The sequence below is a fragment of the Lontra canadensis genome, unplaced genomic scaffold (genome assembly GCF_010015895.1).
Source record: "Lontra canadensis isolate GAN:19392208 unplaced genomic scaffold, GSC_riverotter_1.0 scaffold4, whole genome shotgun sequence".
Taxonomy (NCBI): domain Eukaryota; kingdom Metazoa; phylum Chordata; class Mammalia; order Carnivora; family Mustelidae; genus Lontra; species Lontra canadensis.
The window spans coordinates 20,390,505-20,409,825 of NW_022630998.1; the positions used below are offsets into that span (position 1 = coordinate 20,390,505).

The 19,321-nt window shown below is 32.9% G+C and overlaps 1 protein-coding gene across 1 annotated transcript in view; it reads left to right on the top strand.

Annotated features, from left to right (window-relative positions):
• KIAA0825 (KIAA0825 ortholog) overlaps positions 1-19,321 on the top strand; it is a 362,939-nt gene that overhangs the window by 39,056 nt on the left and 304,562 nt on the right. The window contains exon 4 of the mRNA XM_032846384.1: positions 2,063-2,732. Coding sequence (XP_032702275.1) covers positions 2,063-2,732 — 670 coding nt within the window. The remainder of the gene's footprint in view (positions 1-2,062; positions 2,733-19,321) is intronic.

Sequence of the window (19,321 nt, forward strand, 5' to 3'; positions counted from 1 at the left end):
GCAGCCCTGAAGAATAAATATGGATATAGTTATTCCTTTAATTTCTATTAAGAGCCATGTGTATTGAATTTCATTAATATTGATGTAATAATGCTTTCTCATTTAATTAAAAGCAAAAGCTTTTAATTATCTTTTAATCTGTCACACATAAGTCATTCTCTATTCACTGCAGGGCAAAGGCCACTTTAGTTTTGCTCAAATTCATTAGACTGATAGGGTTGTTCCAGACCTAGGTTTTCTTACATAATTGATCACGTTATTTTGAGGAAAAGAACCACATTATTAAAACAGATTCAGATTAAACCAACCTTATTATCAAGTTTTCACATGCTAAAAGTGTCAATCTTAACAGTCATTTTTCATAGCTCTCTTTTTTTAATAGAAACATTTTTATTTATTAATTATGTAAATACTTAAGAGAGCCTCATTATGGCACTTTTACTGAAGTTATTCTTAAATTTAAGTAGTCATAGTAAACACATGTCTTAAACTTTTGTAACCTATTATCCTTTAAATCTTGCTTGATCAAATATTTACAGTTTTAGACTGATCTAAAAAAACGAAGATAGAGACATAAATATGACTTGGTTGTTTCATAATATTTACCATAATGCTGGCGTTCTGAATTCTATGTAAGGACATTTCTTTTCCAGAAGTCCCAAGAGAGCTAAATAGAGGGGGATGAGAGAGAGAGAAAGAGAGAGAGAAAGTTTCAGAAAGATCAGTGCACTTTGTGGCTCTCTGGAGTCTAGTAGAAAGAACGTGGATGAGAAGAAGGAAACCAGGGATTCATTCTTGGTTTTGTGCTTAATGTACATGGCATTTGGAAGGTAGCTTAAACATGTTGCACGTTAGTGTCCGTATCTGTAAATTGAGTTTTTAAATATCTATGTCACAGAGTTTTTATTATGAATAAATTTGTTAGGAAAGTGCTTTTTATATAATAAGATACTATATAGATACTGAATATTATTTATTACAGATTGAACATTAAAATGGACATGACAATGCTTAGAATGACTTGAGAGCAAATTCCTGGAATTTGCCTAGGAGTTCTTTATAATTCTGAATCACAGATAATACCTCTGATATCTCTGTCAGTAAGAAATTTCAAAGCCAGCCTGATTTTATGCCACCCGAATTTTGCTTCCAGTTTTCTTACAATCAGCTTGTTGCTACTCAGAGAATATGAACTAATTTCAGTATTAGCTGAAAGAGACATAATTAGGAAAGTCAGCATGTAAGGAGAATGTGTGCATGTAATACAAAGTCCAAAAAGAAAGTAACTTTTTGTCCCTTTACTATTCATAATTATAGCCACCATTGTTTCCTGTCAGCACAGAAAGAAAAAAGGAATAATTTCATATCATCTTTTGGGGAAATGATTCTGAGAGTATTTTTCCCCATGTTGACTTAGTTATCTTTTTGGAGAGCACTGAAATATTCTCAGATTAGTTTCCAAGGTAAAATCTTTCTTAACGTGCCTCTCAAAAAGGAATTTAAATGAAAGTTAAATTCTTTAAATGTCTTAAATTTTATTCCTCAGGATGACAGCTATTAGTAACCTCCAGGCACATACTGTTATTTAAAGGTCTCTCTTTTGTATGTTCATTTGGGGTTCTCTAAGAATAGATGTACTCATTCAGACATGAAGATTTTCTACCAGGAATTACTTAGGGGCGTGGTCTTGAATTTATTTTGTCTGAGTAATACATTTCAACCGATGTTTGTAACACATTTTTGTTTAGAATTTTTAAGCTGCAGCTCAGGTTGTATTGGGAATGGATAACAATGAGGCCTGGAAGCTAGACTATGTCTGGAAAACTAACCGAAAATACAGATCATCACCTGGGTTTACAAAATTTAACAGATCATAAAACTAACCTTCTAAAATACCTAAATTGATTACATTCCAAAGGCAAAAACAAAACAGAACAAGACTTGAAGAGCGTTGGTTCTAAATAGACCTGAGGTATTGTGAAATTGTGGGGCTGTAGAAATGTTTTTTTCTTTTCCTCTTACAGTTAATACCATTTCTAATGTTATAATTTACTTGTATTAGCAAGATTTGTTGAAGAGTGAACTAAATCAAGAGGAAATGACACTGGATTTACTTTGGGACCTCTCCTGCCAGAGCCGCATTTCATTCCCATCACTGCTAAGTGGAGCGTCTTTCCATTTCCTCTCTAGGACTTCTCTCCATTCTGTCGAAGATTATTCCTCTATGGATGTAAAGTCTCTCTGGGATAATATAAGACTCCATCTCCGGCGCTTCTTAGTGAACAGATTACAAAGCCTTAATGAAATAAGCCATTCACAGCACAAGATTTGGTTGAAAAATCAGTGCATACAACAACTCTTGTTTCTTTATCCAGAATCAGAAGTTATAGTCAAGTACCAAAGCATACAGAATAAAGTGTTGGCCAAACTGCTGCAGAACTATTTTCCTTCTTACAGCAGAGAATCAAATTTGGACGACATGGTTCATGGATACCAAAGTATGATGCTTAAGTTATATGCGATGATAAAAGAGGATTTTAACACACTACATGAAATTTTAGCTCCAACCTCAACAGTGAAATTCATTAAAGAAACTTACCTGGATACTGTTACAGAAGAAATGGCAAAATTTCTTGAAAGTTTTTGTGAGCTGCAGTTTGAAGAAAGTGCTGTCCCCGTGATTAGAACAAGCAAGAGCTCCAGCAGGCATAGAGGAGCAGTGCATGCTTTGGGTTAGTGAGCTTTTAAATTTGTTTGGTTCAATTTAAGCCTTTTGATATCTTTAATTCTCTAACATTTTTCTTTTTGGTGAGACTTAATTGCAAACTTGAAATCAGAAAATAAATGTTACGTAATTTTTGCAGTGCACATTTCTTCTGCATTTCTTTTTCTGTAAGTACATTAGTAGAAGAGCTTTTTAGTCCCTGTTATTTGAATTATTAAAGATACCGAAAAACCTAAGCCAAAAGTTTGCCAATAAAAGTTTTGGTTTTTTTGATTGCATGAGTTACCCTGTGAAATTGTATGTATATATGAATATATCCACCAATATTCATATATATGTAACAGAAAAGGATAGTTTTTAATTAATTGTAACTTCCAAAGCTGAAACCTTATTAGGGAAAAAGAATTGCTAGAAATTTGTTGAAATTTGCATGAACTGAAATTGGAAGTCTAGAATTGTATTCCTTTTGTCAGCCAAATCCAATAAAGAGCTATTATGAAATGGCAACTATATTATTAGAATTGCTCATAGATATAACATTTTAGCTATAAATGATTTTAGAGGAACTTCTCTAGTATTATTTCTATAAGAATATACACAAAGAAAAAGTGATTTGAAAGTTTCTAATTTTATTTAAAAGATAAAGGAAAAAAGAAAGAAACTCTTGTGATATAATAAAATTTCTCCTGTCACCATTTTAATTTCCTACTAGTGGAGAAAAATCAAGGTAGGAAATAATATTTTTGAAAATTATTAGTCATGCTTTTATGTAAAAACTCTGAGGTATATTTCTAAATGGGTGCATAAGCTATATTTTTAAGCATTTGAAAATTATCATTTGGTGAATTGCTATCTTTGAATTTATGATCACTTTATAAATATTTCCATAGCTCACTATAGTTTTACATACCTTTCTTAATAAAATGCCAGAATACCAAAATACTAGGATACATGAATTCTCAAATAGCTTGTTATTTTCTTTTATATTTTTTATTTTCCTCTGGAAACTATATCACATCACAGAACAGACATGCATCAGCCAAGTTTAGGTTATGGCAGAATAAAAAGTTAATTTAGGAACATTACAGTTTTGCTCAAAGCAAATAGATTTTCATTTTAATTGTTACATAAATTTTAAATGCATTTCATGAGTATACTTATTTTCTAATATAGTCTCTAAAATAATTCCTGCTTACTTGTAAAGTGTTTTCAACATGAAAGTTTTATATATGCTAAATATAGTTTATAACAGAAGAAAAGATCCATATGGTTGAAAATATGTGTAAGTTGCTATGGAGTCTTTAGGGCTGATATTGAGGTGTTTTCTCATTCGTGAGAGAAAACTATGTGTGTAGGCTTTAACACCAAAATTTGAAACATTTTCTACAAGTCTAGGTGCACTGATCTTTCTCAAGCTCATTTATCTAAATGTTGGTATGACTCACTTGTTAAATGAATGCTTTCCATGTGCCAGCACTGTGCCATATACATTCTTTTTCTTACTACCCTAATTTCATAAACAAAGACAGAAGCTTAGAAACATTAACTTGCCCTGGGTCATGTTGTACAGAGTCAGGATTCATATGTAGGTCTTTATGTCTCCAAGACCGATGAATTTAATTATCATGGTAGTGGACCTTGTCTTAAGGTGTAGAATAAAGTGCTTTGTCACTTGCAAAAGAAATTTCAAACAGCACTTTTCAGGCAGACTACCAGAAAATCAATTCAGTTCAGCTTTATTGTGCACCTACCACAGGCAAGGGATTTAGCAGCTACCATTTTTAAGGTACTGAGCTAGATGCGGTAAGGGAAGGAAAACTAAATGAATAACTGCTGTTTTCAAGAACTGCTAAACTAACTCTTAATGGATCCACCATACTTTCCACTAATATTTGACCTAGTGACCAAATTTTATTTACTAAGGAAATACAGTTTGAGATGGTGAAATAGCATAATAGTATTAATAGTAAATATTAATACAAGTATAATAATTTATATTCTTATTATAATGAATCTACATTGACTTGAATGGGTTGTACATTATGTTATCTTTAGTATAGATCTGTGTTTTTATGTTCGCCAAGTCTTCCAGTATTTTGCCTGAAACCATAGAAAAGATTTTCATTAGGTAACAATAGCTAACATTCATTGCACCAAACATTGATGTGCATTATCTCATTTAATCCTTCTAACGAACCAACAAGGTAGGTGCCATTATTTGTTATCTCTATTATACAGTGAGGAAACTGAGGCAGAGAGATAGTAAGTAATTTGGTCAAGGTTACAGAGTGAAGCCAGGATTCAAACTGAGGTTTGTCTGACTGCAGATCCTCTACTCTATTGCTGTGCTCTACTGCCTGAAAGAACAGGATAGAAATAGCTCATTCTATTGAAAACATTGCTCCAGAAGTGCCTGGGTGGCTCAGTTGGTTAAGCGTCTGCCTTCGGCTCAGGTCATGATCCCAGGTTTCTGGGATCGAGCCCTACATTGGGCTTCCTCGGCGGAGAGCCTGCTTCTGCCTCTGCCAGCTGCTCTGCCGGCTGCTCTGCCTACTTGTGCTCTCTATCTTTCTGTCAAATAAAGAAATAAAATCTTAAAACAAAACAAAATACTGCTCTGAATCCTCTGTATTGTTAACTCTAGTGTAGTCGTTGTTTTACTTTTTTCAAAATTATCCCATCCTATTCTCATCTGATGACTATGTAATACCAATTTGAAAGTGTCCTGCTTATGATTCCTGTAATCTACAGATGTATCTTTAGCAGTTGGGGTGTGTATAGGAGCCTTTTTTCTTCCAGCTTTATTGAGATATAATGGACATTTAACAATGTAAATTTAAAATGTACATTGTATTGATTGGATATACATATGTTTTTATAAAATCACCACCACCACCACCATAGCATTAGTTAATATCTCCATCATGTCACATAATTACCATTACTTCACTATGGTGCGAACATTTAAGATTTACTCTCTTAACAACTTCCAAGTGTATCATATACTATTGTTAGATATATTCATATTGGATCCCTAGAAATTATTAATCTAACTAGAAATTTGTAACCTTTGATTAACATATTTCCACTTCCCCCTTTCCCCATCCCCTGGTAAACACCATAATACTTAATTTCTATGAATTCATTTTTATTTAGATTTCACATGTCTTTTCTCTGAGTTATTTCACTTAGAATACCTTCAGGGTCCATCCATGTTGTTGAACATTGCAGGATTTCCTTCTTTATCGTGGCTGAATAATATTCCATCATATATGTATATATATATTTATATATATATATATGAAAATTTTTTATTTTGTTGCTTGTGCTTCTGGTGTCATATCTAAAAAATCATTGCCAAGACCAGTGTCAATGCTTCCTTCTCAAGGTTTTACAGTTTTACAGAACTTATATTTAAGTCTTTAATCCATTTTGAATTAATTTTTAAGAGTGTTGTAAGATAGGGTACAATTTCATTCTTCTGCATGTGATTATCCAGTGTTCCCAGCACCATTTATTTAATCCTTTCCCCATGGAATATTCTTGGTTCTCTTGTCAAATACTAGTTGACCAGACACGTGAGAGTTTATTTCTGAGTTCTCTATTTTGTTCCTTGGTCTCTGTGTTTTGATTTATAGGCTTGCAGTATAGCTTGAAATCAGGAAGTGTGATATCTTTAGCTTTGTTCTTTCTCAAGATTGCTTTGGCTATTTGAATTCTTTGTAGTTCCATACAAATTTGAGGATTATTTTTTTCTATTTCTGTGACAAACCATATTGAAATTTATTTTTAATTTTATTTTTTTAAGTAATCTCTGCACCCATTATGGGGCTTGAATTCATAAGTCCAAGATCAAGGTTTGCACACTCTACTGACTGAGCAGCCAGGCACCCCTGCACTGAAATTCTCATAGAGGTTGCATTGAATCTAGATGGCTCTGGGTAAAATGGAGTTTTAGCAGTTTAAATTCTTTCAATGCATGAACATCCAGTATTTTCCCATTTATTTGTATCTTCTTCATTTCTTTCTTCAAACTCTTACATTTTTCAGTATACAGATATTTAACTCAGTTGGTTTAATGTATTGCTCAATATTTTATTGTTTTTGGTGCTGTTGTGAGTGGGATTGTTTTATTTCTTTATCAGATATTTCATTGTTAGTATAAAGAAATGCAACTGCTTTCTGTATGTTGATTTATATCCTGAAACTACTGAGTTCATTGATTTTAATTCTAACAGCTCTTTAGTGGAATCTTTAGAATTATTTATATAAGATCATATCATTTGCAAAGACAATTTCACTCTTTTTTTTTTTTTTCCTCATTTGAATGCCTTTTATTTCTTTTTCTTGTCTGATTGTCCTGGCTAGGACTTCTAGTATATGTTGGTAAGAGTGGTGAGAATGGGCATCTTTGTCCTATTGATCTTAGAGGAAAATGTTTCAGCCTTTTACCTTTGAGTTTGATGGTAGCTGTGGGCTTGTTATAAGTGGTCTTTACTGTGTTAAGGTATGTTCCCTCTACACCAAATTCGCTGCAAGTTTTTAATCATGAAAGGATGTTGTATTTTGTCAAATGCCTTTTCTGTATCTATGGAAGTGATCGTATGATTTTTATCTTTTATTAATGTGGTGTATCATGTTGGTTGCATATATTAAACCATCCTGGCATCCTAGATATAAATCCCACTTGGTCATGGTGTATGATCCTTTTAATATGGTGTTAAATTCAGTTTGCTAATAGTTTGTTTAGAATTTTTACATCTATATTCATTGAGAATACTGGCCTGTAATTTTATTTTCATGTAGTGTCCTTATCTGGCTTTAGTATCTGTTAATGTTTGGCCTTGCTAGCTATGTTTGAGAGTGCTGCTTCTCTTCAGTTTTTAATCAGCTAATTAATGAACTGATGTGCTATCTGTTTCTGCATATACTACTACATACTTGATGAGCTAAGGCAATTTGGATCTACTGAATCCTTAATCACCTTTGATTTTTCTAGGTAGATTGAGGATTGGTTGTTTTTTCCCCAGAATGATCTATAAATTATTTATGTGTACATATAAATCAATGTATATTTATATCTGTATTTGTAATATGGATATATATATAGAGATAACATTTCTTGAGTATCAAAAATAATTACAGCTTTTTATTATGTATGTTTTACATATATGATTTCATTTAACCTTTGAACCTTATTCATATTTTAAATGTGAGAAAACTGAGACTATAAAGGTAACTATTTTCTAAGGCCTCACATAATTATTTTCTAAAAATCCACAGAAAGAGAATTTTGTTGTTTGCAGTTATTTGGTATATTATTTTGATATGTTGCTAAATTCCATGGCAAAAACTGCATAAAGCACTATGGCAACTAGCATAAAAATAATTTACCAGGCACTTTCATATTTTCTTTTTTATTTTAACATTCCTGTGTTCTACACTCAAATTTTTTGCTTTTCTTTTTTAATTAACAGTGATTCATAACTGACTCATGATTTGCATGTGCTTATTAACTTAGAAAATGACGAGAGGCACTTTTTATGCTATTTTATTTGATTTTACCAGCTGGCCTTTCTGGTGGTTTGGTGTTCACCTGAGCACCGCAGAGTAAATTCTACCTGCACCATGCAGCTGGGTATTGACTCAAGTTCTCTGGTACATGCTTTTAAAATACAGTAACAATCTCTCCAGCCATTTTCCAAAGACAAAGTACCAGGCAGACACTTAATTTACGTTGAATAAGTTAATCCCTTGACTTGAATTCCACTTCTTGACATTTTTTTCTCCTTGATATTCCTCTGAGTTTGTAATTTTAATTTCTTTGAGACCATTTGCTATTTTAGTATTATAATACATTTAGAAGTATATAGCTTTGCGTCCCTGCGTGCCTCAGTCTTAAGTGTCTGCCTTCTGTTCAGGTCATGATCCCAGGATCCTGGGATCAAGCTCTGCCTCGGACTCCCTGCTCAGCAGGGAATTTGCTTCTCTGTCTGCTGCTCCCACTTGCCCAGTCTCTCTCTCTGTCAAATAAATAAATAAAATTTTAAAAAAGTTTTAAAGTATATAGCTTGTATGTTTTGCAATTTGAAGAAAATGATGAATTCATGTTAATATACATATTATTGAATCTTTGTGATTTGATGATCTGTCTAGAAAAGAACCATATTATTTATTCAGATATTCTTTTACAGTGTTTCAAAAATGACTTAAGAACCAAGATTTCCTCAATAATTCTGATTTTGTTCATCTGTGTTCTCATAGTTTCTCTTACAATTTTTGGAGAAAATTATCAATTATTTTATAACAATTTATGCTATAATAGTGTTGTTTCATTTAATTTATAAGGCTTTAAATTTTCATTTAAAGTCAAACAACTTTCATAAAGCTAGAAATCCACCTTTCAGCATTTTTATTATAACCTGATAGCTCATTATCTGGGATGTCAGATCCATATTTACTCATGTATGGGTGTCATCCATATTTCAAAATAGTCCCCTCCTTATATTGAAACATTTTTTATATCTACATTTGGAGTGGTTAATTGATCAAATTACTTTTAGTTTTTAAAATTGTATTTTCTTTATATTTAAGGAAAATTATTGCCATTTTTCTCAATGTTTAAAAAAAGAGGATTTGTTTATGTGTAGTAAATTTCAGGCATATCAATCCTCTGTATTTTATTATGCAATGATACATTAGGAGATTTTATTCATAGGATAAATTTCCTGGTCCCTGTATATCTTACTCTGAATTTTTTCAAGGTTATTGTTAGCTAGAAAAGGAAAGACATAAGAGAATACAACACATGTCTTTGAATATTTGGAAGGTGTCTAAAGATCTATAGTGGGTGCGAGGTTGAAACTAAGTGGCATCTAAGGCCACTTCGCATTCATAGTCCCTTGCTATTTTGTTTAAGGAAGGTAGAGAGTGGGGAAAACAGAATCCTTCAAGGGAAGAAAAAATCCTTCAGGGTAAAGAAGACCTTGAAACCAAATAAAGGTAGAAATTCTCGACTAAGGAGGCTCAGATCACAGTTGGAAAGTAGGCCAATGTTAAATTCACCCCAGTTTCTCTCGTGCTCCTCCACTAGCTCTGATTAGTTGAGTGATGAAGATCACTCAGGAAAGATGAAGTATCTTGAGATCAGCATGCAAAATGTGTACAAAAAGAAGCATTTGTATGAATATTGTTAGAGAAGATTCCAAGCCTTCTGGAAGGACACCGCATCTTTTCACCCTGTCATGTGCTTCTGAGGCAGAAATGAAGAGCTTTGTTAAATCTCTAATGACAATTATGCCTTCTAATTCCACACTAGTAGAAGCTGAAATTTCAAATAATACAAAACAGTAATGGGCAAAAAGAATTCATAAGAGAAAGTAATAGGTTTATTCAGTTATTACAAGTTCCTTTAAAATAATAATGTAGTCTCAGGTTTCATAGCATCGTTGAATTCTAGAAAATGATACTGTTGCTCAATTTTTTTTCCCCACTGCTTTATCATGAATACCATTTTTTAATGAAATACTGGTGCATTCCTTATTTACAATGAACTTGGCTCTCAGAAGGTGAAAAGTGTGCTTACTGGGATTCAAGGATGGTGGTCCTACATCTCCCACCCCCTTGTTTTGTGGCCTTAGGTAAGTTATTTAACCTTTTCAAATTCTTGCAATAGATAAAATTAAAGGGTTATATTAGGTGGTGTCTAAAGTCTACATTTTCTCTGACTAAGTGTCATGGAAATCATTCCACACCCAGATTTTATACCTACAATTTGTCACTGGAAGCTGCCACATTTATTTCCCTGCTGACAGTACAGATGTGTTAACTGGCTAAGGATATGGTTTTGTTTGCCACAAAAGCAGATACAAAAACTTGTTTTAGATATTTATCTATACGATTTTTCTTCCTCAAGTGAAACTTGAAAATAACAATACAAAAACTGCCCACCTCCTATGTTTGTATTTTTTTGTCTGGATGGAATGGTGAAGAGGGCAGTAGGTAGTTAAGCAAAAAGAAGAAGTAGAGTCTCTTCTTCCAGCTAACATCTGAAGCTATTCCTAGTAATTATTTTGGGGGTTCCCCCTTTGATTCCACAATCAAGTGTTTTTATTTGTTTTATTTTTAGTTTCTTTTATTTATTTATTTATTTATTTATTTATTTATTTACTTCAGGGGCATTTTTAGTCAGATAGTTGAAAATTAAGATCACAGGCAAGAACTGGAAATGCAATTATTATTCTGTACTGTCGATTTAAAAAAAATCCCTATTCCTTTTTTCTGGCATGTATTTAAAGCAGACAAGGCAGGGATTTAATAATGGCTTGTGTGTGTGTGTGTGTGTGTGTGTGTGTGTGTGTGTGTGTGTGTTGGTGGTGTTGGGGGTGGTGTTCCGAGGAAGAACATGCTCATTTCTGCAAAGCTACAGACAGTAGGCATGGACAATACTTTTTTACTAAAAACCTCTCTGTTTCCATACAAATCCTTATATAAGTACAAAATGAAAGCCTCAGAATTAAGCCTGGAAGGCATAGAAGAGTGATCTTGTCCTAAAAGTCTGTGGGTAAAAATTTGATGAGCCATACTATAATGAAACTATTACACATGTTAAACTTTTGTAAATAATTTCAGTATTTTTTTTCCACATGTAAAGAATGTCAAAGTGATGATTTGGGTTTTGGCATCACTCATCCTAAAGCCTTTGCTGCAGCCAATTCTGTTACATAGCATATTCAGTGCCTTTTTGAGACTTCTAGAATATGCTAGGGCAGCTGAGAAAAGGGGGTTTGGGGCTTGTCTTCCCCTTTTCTGAGCCAGGAGGGCATTCTCTCTCCATTGAACCTAATTTCTTTCTGTACTGTTGATCTTTCCTTAGTAGAAGTATACAAGGTAATCCATCAGGGTGAGGGTAAAAACTAGAACAATTTCATTTTAATTTCATCCTTTATGTATGAGCCAGAATAGGACAAATTCTTCAAGCAATTTAAGATTGTGTTTTGTGTGTTTAAAAGTCATTTTCAGCCATGCTAATTCTTGAATTTTGGTAAGGCACATATCACTTAGGATCTATTCTGTGGGAAATACTTGAATAAAGTAGATACTTGGCAAAGGATGCTACTCAGAACGTGAATTCAACATTAGTTTTCATTAGTATTTCTCTATTGATCATTTTCACTCTTCCTTGTTATCTGTTTACAAATACATAAAGTCAGAAGTTTAAGTTATAAGTTCTAGTTTATCACGTACTGTGCTAAGGACTTTATATACTGATATGCCATTTATACAACATCTCTCAAAAATTAGTTATTATCCCTATTTTATAGATAAAGAAATGGAGTTTGGACAAGTTGAGTAGCTTGCCAAAAGTCCCACTATAGGAACTACTTGAGCTGGTATTCAAGTCCATTTCTGAATCATGACTAAACTCATTCTCTTTCAACTACTGTAATTTTTGTCATTTGCTAAATGGATTCCTTTGTAAGATAAATAATCCTTTTATGTGTAATTTGAAGAGTAATTCCCTTTTAGCCACAGTTCTGATTTCTGTTCTGAACTTTCTGGATTTGCAACACATGTATTTATTTCTCTACATGTAAAATTAAACAAACTTGAGTTTTGGAAGGAACAAAGTAGTAGAGTACAAATCTGTATCACTAGATTTTCTCTATGGGAAAGATTTGGAAAGAAAAAAGTTACCCAAGACTTTACATAATAACACATGAAAAGGAAAGTTATACTGATTTTTTACTTAATATATATTTTTTAATGTGTCTAGAAGGAGACTCTCATTTTATTCATAGAGATGCAATTAAGCTGCTTACATTTAAGCTTTTTGTCAAAGTTAAGCTAAAAGTAAAAGAGACATGGAAACAGTTATTAGCAGGTTTGAGATCCTTTTTGGACTAATTAATAACAATACCATTAGTTAGCATTATGTTTGCAAGTGGCTTCCTCGGTGTTTTTGTTTGTTTGTTTGTTTTCTGTTTTTTGTTATCTTTGCTGCATCGCTACTCTGAAATTAGTGCAATATTTTCAGTTCTTGTGTTTTGGGTGAAAATCAAGTCATTTTGGCTGGTTAGCAAATCAATTCTGAAACAGAACTAAGATTAGAAGAGTCTTCCCATCGTATCTCAATGCCTCGTAAGAAAATAAATGAAAAGCTCGGCACCAGGATGTTTCTTCCCTGAGGAAATGATGGTGTTTTTATTTCCAGTTCTTCCTACTGAAGGTTGTATCATCTGTGAAAATTATTTGATGAAGAACTAAGAAAAATGACTGGATATGTAGGTATATGAGTGAAGGGTAGTTACGTGGCTTATGCCTACTTATCTTTATTTACCTTAAACATGTTTTCTGCTGCATGGAATCAGTTTTTCTGACCCATTATTCACCGTTAAATGTTCTAAGACCTCTGAGTCTTTGTTCTGAAGAGAGTAGGGCAACAAAGATGGAAAGTATATTCCGTAAGAGAGAACGTGGATAGATTGTTTTAGTAATTTTGCTTTCATACAGCAACAATTAGCAAGTACAAAATAGCACTCACTGTTATTCTTATTCCCTCCCTCCATGGAACACCTGTGTGTTTTTCAAAGAATGGAAAGAATATTTCACTTGCTACGTCCTCTAATTATGACATTCAAATACTAAGGATGAGAGATGAAATGACTTACTGGTTTCTCATGAACAGTCATAAGCCAGTTTCAGATTTATATGCCTTACGAACCATTCAGTAACATTTTAAAAACTGAAAGAAAAAAACCCAAAGATTAAAACATTGAAATTTTAACACTCATTTTTGTACTTGGAAAAATAAAATTTCTAACTAAAAATATAAGTGAAATATTTGGAACAAGGTGAAAATAATTTAAAAAAAAATCATGGCAAAGTTTAAAACAAAATTATTCTAAAGTAAACAAATTTATTTTGGAGCTATTTTATATTGAGCAAAGATATAAAAGTGATAAACATGAGGTTGTGGCAAGCCAGAAATTAATATTCTATAAAAAGTGAGTTGCTAACTCACTTTGCAATCTTCCTAAAACTTTTGTAACTTATGTTTACCCTGCTGAAATTATTTGTTATTCTCTGTCTTGTTTTATGAACATAATAGTAAATGTGAATGCTTAGTTGTATTGTTTTATATGAAAACATTTGTGAAATTTTACATTTATAGGTCATAAATCCCTAAATTTTGTTTAAAAATAGTCCATTTTCCAGTGGACTATTATAATGTTGAATTTTGTCTAATTAACATATTTCTTTCTCAGGTTCTCAGAAAATGTAACAGGTAACTTCTGGTTATGAGTATCCAACACATTATTTTTCATAAATGTTCAGTAAGTAAAGTTTAATAAGCATTTAATAAGCATTCCTTTAAGATGTAATCATTTTAACAACTGAAAATTTTAATAGTTATTCTTTTATCATAAAATTCAATTTGAAAAATGTTCATTATGGTACAACATTTTCATTTTCAGTATTTATATATGTATGTATGAAAATCTTTGACCATCAGTGTTGCATCTGTGAAGTCAGGTGTTTGGTATAAAATTTTATTTCTGCCTCAAAGCAGTCATTATTTAACATCTCCACCTATTTTTTTGAACTCAGGAGAAATCTGTCTTTTACACTTGGGACTGTTAAAATTCTTTGTCTGAAGTAGCGTTTTTCGAGTATGGGCGGATCTCTGTGTAGGGATTTATAAAGGAGAAACTGCTAGTAGCTTTGAGTGTTAGACCAGTTAATCTCCCATTGTGGAAATGAACAATCAATCCTTAGCTTTTGGTAAAATGTTTAAAGTCCTAATGGATTTCCAGTCAGAAATTCTTTTGCCTCCATCATTCTTAAAATTGAATTTCTGTTTTTGTTTATGTATATATTTTTAATTTTCTTCTACTGTTACCAAAGCATTCATAAGAATTTTGATGGTCGGGTATCTAAATGGAGATCTAAATTTGTTCATGTAAGGAAATGAAAAGTTATTTAAAATGAAGGACAGTATATTGCCTCAGAAGAAAAATCTCAAAAGCAAAGTCAGTGTTTGTTTTTGTAAATCCTTTTAACCCTGAGTAAAAACCTATGTCTGTTATTTAGAAAAGTGTAGTTTACCCTATTGTTAGTTTAATCTCTTCTGTAATAGAACAACAGTAGGAAGTACCAAGTTAACAGATAAGTACTAATGAGAGATAATAATCTTGGCCTTTGTGTGTGTGGTATTTTTTTAAAAGGTAAGATAGGTTGGTTGGTTGTTTGGTTGGTTGGTTGGTTGGTTCATTTTAAAGATTTTATTTTTTGGAGTAATCTCTACACCCAATGTGGAGCTTGAACTTACAACCCCAATTAAGCATTGTATGCTCAACTGACTGAGCCAGTCGGGTGCCCCAATACTCTTTGCCTTTGTAATTATCATGCCAGTGAAATATAAAAGACTAAATATTTTGAAGTTTTGATTTTCTAGACCTCTATAACATGATCATATTGAATTGATTTTAGAATAGCTGGCATTAGACCCTGGGACCATGACCTGAGCTGAAAGCAGAGGCTTTAACCCACTGAGCCACCCAGGCACCCAGAAATTAAGTTTAAAACTCAGTATTAGCATTTCCATTGCAGAAGCCACACAGTATTAGTTCTTGTAGTAATTACTGGAGTGGATACCCAGGTTTGCAAAATAGTCTGTCCCAAAAAGAGAAATTACTTCTACATTTTATAATGATCATTGTCAGAAAAAGTTATATTGTAAAATTGTTTTGTAGTGCCTTTATCTTTTTTCCAAACTGTATAGAAATCACTTATGATCATCATTACTGATGTTTTTGTAGCATAATAAAACAGTGATCCTTCAGCTATTTGAAAAAAATATATTTTTTTGAAGATTGATTAATTTATTTGAGAGAGGGAAAGAGTACACTTGAGTAGGGGGAAGAGATGGGGCAGAGGGAGAGTGAGAGGGAGAAGCCAACTAATACCTGAGCAGGGAGCCTGATGCAGGGCTCCATCCCAGGACCCTGGGATCATGACCTGAGCTGAAGGCAGACGCTTAACCAAGTGAGCCGCCCAGCCGCCCCTTAAGAGGGTATACTTTTAATGGACATTTTTCTTATAGTTTTTCCTAGTCATGGTTACAAAAGCTATAAAGTTCACAGTTATTGGTATGTGATCTAATTAGGAAAGCCTGAACCATGAAAAGAGATAGGAAGATGCAGCAATCACAGTCCCTTTAAGAATTGATGGCCAAGGTTTAATGTGGAATCAGTATGTGAAAGTGAGAAAAATCTTTGCCCAACTTTATGGACAAGCTATTACCACACATATTTGGTTAAAGCTTTATGTTCAGTGAGTTCCTCTATAAAGAGACTTGTGTTGTCTTTATTGAGCTCGAGCAGTTGGCCTCAATATCTCATTATTCAGATTAAACCTGTGTTAATTATACAAGCTTTCTCTTTATTGATAAGTGATCATCTTGTGTTTGGCCTTGTTTCTGTGACATACTGAGAACAAATTATAAAGCACACATCCTTTATATTTTTATGAAAGGCACTTGTAGGGATTTGACTTACAGAAAAATGCATAGTTTCTTGACATTATGGGTATATCTAAAAACAGAATCAATGAATACTAAATTTGGTTAAGATCATGCAGTCATGAACCAAAGTGAGTTTTTGGTTTGGTTTGGTTTGGTTTGGTTTTGTTAGATTTTGATCATGTGCCAAGGTTTCTGGGATACAAAGAGGAAACCAAAAATTGGACAGATGTTTAAAAACATTAAATACTCTGGTAAGGTTTGCATCCTTGCGGTTTTCTCTGCTATCCTGATAGTTCTTTAAGGTTCTGTCATTTTCAATCAACAGAGAGTACGTGTGATCAGTATATCTGATAAACTTGTCAATGCCTCTTTAAAGCAGGATTCCCCAACCTATTCAATTCAGACCCCCCTGCTTCATTTCAAGTATCATCTTGATAAGACAGCCATGTCAGAGGCATCTGTGTATAGCCAGCTCAGTCTACAACTAATTTGTGCAGGAAAAAATTAAATCAGGAGGTAAATTATTTCATGATTGCTCATTCCCAACAGAGTTAGGCATCATTCTGAAGAAAATATCAAATAATTGGTTTCAGGCCGTGTCAGACACATGCAATTCCCTTCTCTAATGGCTGTGTGTGGTAGCACCAGGCCTCAGGGGTCAGCAAAGAACTGGAAATAGCTTAGTGCCAGGCACGGCAAGAGAGAGATGGAGCACATAGGAAATGAAGTGGCAATAAGTGCAATCCATAGGGGAAATGTGCTTCACTTGGAGTTTAATATATCGGTTCACAATCTGGCAGGAAGCCATGCAACAATTGTTTACCTTTTTGTCAGCATCTGCATCTGTTCTGTTTTGTAAACAGCACTTAACTCTCAGTCGGTAAATGCTGGAATCAATAACAACCCTTAAGGGATTTCCTAGCCCCCCCCTTCTTTTTTTTATATTCTATAACAAATGCACACTACAAACAATGTTTGCCTTAGATTAACAAGGAACAGACATTAACAGGGTCAAAGGGATTTGGTTGGGAACATTTTATAGCTTCTTGGGTTTACAGTAATTATATCTGTGTGATTTGAATGTATTTTGTAACCTATCCAAATTAAACTGTTAAAAAAATGCTAGCAAGCAGTAATGAAGATGATTTTTTATAATTATCTTAAGTACTGTGTATAGAAAACTGCTGGCAATGTTTGTAATAATTTAGTTCTGTGCAATATTGTGTATTACAGCTGCTATGTAGAAATATTAAGTTGCCTTTTGCAGTTTTAGGAAATTAGTGATTATATCCAGCAGTACTAATTATTTTAAACATACAGTTATTAAAAAAAATTTACACACCACAGTGAGACATAAAAAAGGGTCGATCTGTGACTAGTGCCTATAAAACTAAATATATTGTTAGTAAGTGCAAAGGAAAGAATAACTACTTTTAAGTTCACTGTCTTCAGGGACTGAGTAGATGAATGTTGTCATAAATGCAGGATTGTTACAATAGTTATGGTATCACTTAAAAGTGAGTATCGCCAAGATCCGAGGAGCACATTATTACTGATAGGATTTAGGCATAGATCTCCCCATGCACTACTTCGAAAACTTACTCCTTGAAATTTCCCCCTACACAATTGCTAAGTTGCTTTGTTTTTAGTTTATTAAACTACTTCATATCTGATTTAACCCTCTTTTTGTTTTCTTCTGTTTTTACTTATAAGCATTAAATCTTAAGGTTTTCCATTAGTTTTTGTCAATCTTTCGTTGGCTTACCGTAAACCACAAATAAAATTTGGGAATTGTTTGATTGGGTTACTTAGTCAAGATTTACATTCCCTTGTCTTTTTAAAATTTTGTATGTCCTAAGACTTTGGTGTGAATTTTTCAATTTTTTTTTTTGGCAATCATTTTGCTATTTCACTTGTCTGAATTACTTTACTAACATTTTTTTTAAGTTTATCGTATTTTTTATTAAATAAATCTAAAAAGAATTAAGAATTTGGAAATTTGGATAATCATATCTTTCATACTCCTATTGCTATAAAAAGTGTCTTGACTTCATTTTCTTGCCTGCATATTCATGTATTTGTCTTTCCATCCCTGTGTATGATATTAATTAATATGTGGTAATATACATACAGCCACAAGTTATATGTACATTGTAAATTCATTGTTATCACCTGGAATATCTAGATTTTGATGCTTTCATCATTATCCGAATTACAATTCATATTTTTTAAATTTGCACTTAAAACTCACTTGTTTGATTGAAGGTACAGCATGTTTTGAGGATTAGAAACTAGAGAAGTGTTTTTTAAGTGTGTATGTTTTTTTAAAGTATATATTCTATCGAAAGTGAGAGAACTAACTTTATTCATCCATTCTATTATGACATGTATATGATTCAGTAAAACTGAAATAACATTGAACACTAAGAAAATATCTTTTCAATGCAAAATTTTGTCTCCAGATTAGAATCTACCATTGAAAACCATAGACAACTTTTAGAAGTCAGCTTTCACCTTTTATAATTATTTCCTTTACCAAAGTCACATGTTACCAAATACCTCTACAAATTTAAAGAACTTAAGAGTGAAAGGCTTTGGCTTCAGTTGTTTGTGCTTTGCCTCTTTAACTTCTATTGGACAGGAATTAACGTCTCATTCTTGCCCACTCATGTTAAATATTTTAAATCACAGCCTAATCATTTAGTATTCAAGTTTAAAACTTATGACCGAAATTTTCATACCAAAGGTCAAATGTTCAGAGGTTTATTGTTCCTGAAATAATCAAAGCGACTATTCTGCATTTATGTTAGCATTAAAGTTAACTATCTCTCACCAGAGCTTGAAAAATCGTAGTGGTTCTGTCCTGATGGAATGTGGAAGGCACTCATTGGGGGATGGGTATTGTCTATGGATCATTAGCTACTTTTAAAAAATTGATTGTTAAAGGTAGCGCTTGTTGTATTAGGTGAAAGCAATAATCATTATTCCCCAAGCAAAGGGAAAATTAAGTGCTAATTAGCAGGTTATGAAGTGTACAATAGTACTGAGAGCGTAAGCAGTATTTTCCCACT